General features: G+C 37.7%; 1 protein-coding gene across 1 annotated transcript in view; it reads right to left on the bottom strand.

Moving 5' to 3' along the window:
* Positions 1-5014, bottom strand: part of slc1a7b (solute carrier family 1 member 7b) — a 50582-nt gene that overhangs the window by 20434 nt on the left and 25134 nt on the right. The window contains exons 4-6 of the mRNA XM_014024684.1: positions 2682-2724; positions 1242-1473; positions 1037-1136 (exon numbers count right to left, since the gene is read on the bottom strand). Coding sequence (XP_013880138.1) covers positions 1037-1136; positions 1242-1473; positions 2682-2724 — 375 coding nt within the window. The remainder of the gene's footprint in view (positions 1-1036; positions 1137-1241; positions 1474-2681; positions 2725-5014) is intronic.

The raw sequence follows: 5014 nt of genomic DNA, 5'->3' as shown, positions 1-5014 counted from the left end.
AAGTAAGTAAGTAAGTAAGTAAGTAAGTAAGTAAGTAAGTAAGTAAGTAAGTAAGTAAGTAAGTAAGTAAGTAAGTAAGTAAGTAAGTAAAATTTTATTTATAAAGTGCCTTTCATAGAAACAAATTGAACTATATAATCAACAACAGCATAAAACAACAATAAAACATCCATGAATCAACATAGAAATTTCCATCCCAAAAACAGGTGAAGCCCAAGTCCACAAGCAAAGCAAATTAAAAAATAAAACCAGAACATATACATGGGTAACAGGCAGGCACTAGGCTCAGTCTGAATCTAACAGCTGAATGCTTTCTGAAAAGATTCAGTATGAGGGAAGGTAAAGGAAAGGGGAGGGCATTTCAGAGGCCCGGGGCCTTAAAAGAAAAGGCCCGGTCACCACAGGTCTTGAAGCTTGTACGAGGAACAACTAGGAGGTTCTGATCTCGAGAACGCAGGCAACAAACAGGGGTATAAGGAGAGAGCATGTTGTTTGACATTATTTGAAATTAGGCAACGCAAAAATGGCTTTAACTCTTGTATAAAAAGTGGCAGGTGACATGAACTGCATCAAGAAATGTTGGGATTTTCATTTAATTTTGTCCTCATTTTATTCATTTATCTATGAGCACATGGATCAACATCACTGCATTACACAGCAAAGTAAATGTGCTGGAATTAGCTCAATCGCTACATTTCATCCACCCAGGCAGATAAAATATAAAATTTATAAAACATGTACACAAAGCAAATGCAGCAACTGATAAAACAACTTATAAAAACATAAAACTCAAAAATCCTCACACTACAAATGTCTGAATAAATCTTTACAGTTTTATGTCTTATTTTATTGTTTTATTTTGTTTTTATGTATTACCAAAGAATGACAAACATTCTTGTTGAGCAGCACTTAAAGAAAACCAACTTAGAAAACAATAATTAAATGTTTTTTGACTACATCATGATAATAGTTTTTGTTTTGGCCCCTTGAAAAACTAAATTCACAAGTAAACAAATATGTTTAATGAAAGCCTTACCATATAACAATGGCAACAATCCTAAGAACAGCCTCGTTCAGACTTTGGCAAAAGTTTACTAAGGCGCTTCCATTTGGTCCCATCCTTCCTAACATGATCCCTGTCAGAACATGGAACAAGCTTTAAAATCATAGATTAAAAGCACTACAATGTGATATTTTTACAGAATTGTGAGGGAAAAAGCACAATGGTGAAGGGTAATTACCCATCGTGGCTGAGAAAATGACAATTCCGAGGACATTCATCCCGTCACTGGTCCCTTCACGAGTGTGAATCAACACGTCAGGAGGAGGGGTCAGATCCAGAGCAAAGTTCTGGACGTCGGTCCCGTTATCATCTTGGATCCCGTAGATGAGTGTTCGTCGTGTGGTGGACTCTAACTGTTCCTGACTCACAGTGGGCTTGGGCCTCACGATGTGCTGACTCCTTGTTTGATACTGTTGCCAAAAAACACGGAAAAGTCTAAGAACCTGTCCAGCATCGACTGCTCAAACTGTCCACTTCTGCACCATAATATCCAAGACAGTGAGTGGCTGACAGTAGCTGTTGTAGCACCATTGAAATATTTAACTGTAATTTTTATCCACTATATACAGTAGTGCCATTAAACATGTCACATGGTACAATAAATGTAATGAAGAGAAGAAAAGCTCACTAGATTAAAATAACACACTTATGGACATGTATACAGTATAAAATNTATATATATAGTGATTTAAAAAATGCCTTTAGATATCTATCTTTAAATGTCCTGTTTCCTCCTCTGTCTGTGACATAGAACTTGAGAGATTTAGAAAAGTGTAATTAAAACTATTAAGTGGTCTAATTCAAGGGCGGAGTCAGGGGTCGACCACCATGTAAATATCTAAGGTCACCCCAATCACTGCTTTGCCAGCAGAGTTTTGGTTTCTATGCACAGAATGTTTAATTCAACTGCACCGCTCAAATAGATCTTTCTCTTGATGTAATTTCATGATAGTCACTGAGGGAATGACCAAGCAAATTACCATGCAGGAAAGTTATTTTTATTCTTCTGGGCCACCCCTACTAAAATTATCTGGCTGTGTCACGTGATACCTGTGTTCTATGAGTGATATCATGACTAATAATGTATTAACTACTGACAGAACATCACATCAAATGACCAGAATGTCCCTTTTCTCAGTCAAATCCAGTTATCATGATCTGTTTTTTTGTTGGATTAGTAATTCTGTTTGTGATCATTTCACCCACCAGTGTTTGTTTCTTTTTCCTGCTCCTCTGTTCTGCCATGTCCACCTGTTTGTCCCTGCACAGGTGTTGGTTTATTAGTTGGTCTTTATATTTCTAATGTGTGGGTTTGTCCTTTGGTTCAGCATTATGCCCTGTTGATGTTTGCTCCGTTTCCTTGATTCTCACTAATCTGCAAGAGTTCTGTTAGGTTTTCTACCTCTACAGCATTTTGTTTGAGAATTAAAGTTGTTTTTTGGGGGAATCTGAGCCAGAGGTCTTTCTATCTGTATTTTGGTGAATATTCAGTTCAAATTTAAGAAATACAACAATGTTCAGAATGTAAAAAAAGCTGCCATCTGTTGCCTATATTATTAACTATAGAGACGATGATAGAGTGAACAAAAGAACAAACACCTGTTTTTTTTTATCCTACCTGTTGAAATGTAGCCTGGACCAGGTTTGATGGGAACATGTTGCTGCAAGACAAACACAAACAAAAACTTATTCTGCGCAGATGGAAAAGAAATGAACAATATGAAAAAAATGCAATCATTTACGGATTAAATATTTAGGTTCTTTACTGCAATTGTTTCTCATATTTGTTCTTCCAACATCATCAGACTCACACAGAGCTAGATATCCTAGAGCGTCAAATGTTGATGTAATAAAGAGTCACTGAGTCACAGGAAGCAGGTCCAAAGATAACGTCTCTGTGGTTTGGACAAACTAACATAAAACTCACCAAATGGCTTCAACAGTGAACCTTTAACTCGGTGAAGTGGTTGCAGGAGAAGTGGTGTCAGACATACAGTTATTGCTCACATTCATGCAAAAACACCGTTAAAGCAAAACCATGTGGCTTCATGGCAAAACACAACAAACCTCTGACATTTTCCCTCCTGTCAAACAAATCAAATCTCACTTGAATGAACTATTCTTGTTGTTTGCCTTTCCTGCAGTGGAGAAGCTGTGCAGTGCAGAATTTGGAAGCTCCAAATTTGATTGACTTCACTGTGACCCAAACCTCTCCTCGACCTTTCTATAAATCTCTTTTTTGTAGCATGAATTGAACTTTCAAAAACTGGTCATTTAAAAATAAAAAGTAAACAAACCACAGTTGTGAACACTGTGCCATTTGAAGAGTGCTTGAATGCCAGATCCTTTTTTCTAAGTAATGAAAAAATAACATTTTTCTTTAAAAGCTTTTCCTTCAAAATCAAAATCTATAACTGTCTTTCTTTCACCCTACTTTGTTTCCACAATAGGTTCCAGTTCTCTTTGAATACCAAAAAGCTGGAGATTGAATGTTTTGTTTCAGTAAACCATTTTTCATTAGACCCCCACCCAAGTTCCCCAACATCAGATGTAAACCTTGATAGTTCAGGTGACATTTGAGTCAACATGGTATTGTTACCATGTCTCTCACTTATTATAGAGTCACCCCTAACTTAAACTACATGCGTTGCGGCTCCGCTCCACTCTGGTCCGACCTCCGCAGCAAATGCACACCCATTATAATCAATGAGAGTGTTTACACTGGCTGCGCAGGGCTGCACACGGCGACGGTGAACGGTGGTGAGTGGACGGTGATCCGGCAAAATTAGAACAGATCCTATTTTTGACTGATGCCAGAGTCAATTTTTGAATACTACATCGCACCAACAGGAAAAGAAACGAGCACAACATCCACATTTTCAAAATAAGACACTTTTTGGTGGGATAATTTTTTGGAATAATGTCAAAATTGCAGCTATATTAATAAATATATGGATATATTTCTACACAAATGCTGTCAGAATGTATTGTTCTGTTTGGGAAGTAGATGGAAACGTTGCTTGAAGCATATGTGTACACACACGATACTGGTCTCAGAAGAAGTAGAAAACAGGAAAGTAAAGTGGGTGTTCTGCACTTTATCATATTGTCAGTGGCAGGGGGAACAGCACAAGAGTAGCTCCACGCAAAGCTGAGACTGTGCAATACTGGAGAAGGAGACGTCACACATAGATAATGCCTCATCCTTACAGAGTCTATGATCTGAACACAGCACATCACAGCGTCAGACATCCAGAACAGAGCGACAGATATGATGAGCTGGGCTTCATCAGGGCCCTGACTTGATCCACATCTATAGTTTGAAAAAAAAAAACTAGCAGCACAAATGAACCAGCTGCCAATAAAAGAGGCACCCAGAGTGGGTGACCAAAGGCTGGCCAGTCCTGACGATGAAGCCTCCCTCAGAAACTGGAAATCCCTCCAACTACCGGTTTCTGTACAACATGTACGTAGGCAGTGGTGGACAAAGTACTCAACTCTAGTACTTGAGTAAAAGTATTGATACTCATAGTCAAATCTACTCCACTACAAGTAAAAGTTACTCAGTCAAAAATCTACTCAAGTAAAAGTACTGAAGTACTTACTTTTGAAAATACTTAAGTATTCAGAAGTACATGCATTTTAAAGTACTTAAGTACAAAGTAAAAGTACAAATTACATTTTCTTTTCTTTTTCTTGTCACTTCAGTGGAAAACTAAACTAAATATTAGTTTATTTAGTTTATTTCTTCATCATCAGTGACTTTTTTTAAGTGAAGAGAAAATAGAGACAGAGAGAAAAACAGAGAGAGAAGTAATTAGAAAGATAGAAAGATTGAAATAGCGATTAGAAGCATTTTAAATATACACCAACAAAACACAGGACCACACATCCAAAATGGGCACCATCTTACCTAGGACGCCAAATTGACTGCGGCCGGCCCTGCAGACA

The sequence above is a fragment of the Austrofundulus limnaeus genome, unplaced genomic scaffold (assembly GCF_001266775.1).
Source record: "Austrofundulus limnaeus strain Quisiro unplaced genomic scaffold, Austrofundulus_limnaeus-1.0 Scaffold435, whole genome shotgun sequence".
Classification (NCBI taxonomy): domain Eukaryota; kingdom Metazoa; phylum Chordata; class Actinopteri; order Cyprinodontiformes; family Rivulidae; genus Austrofundulus; species Austrofundulus limnaeus.
This window is presented reverse-complemented; position numbering and strand designations above follow the sequence as displayed.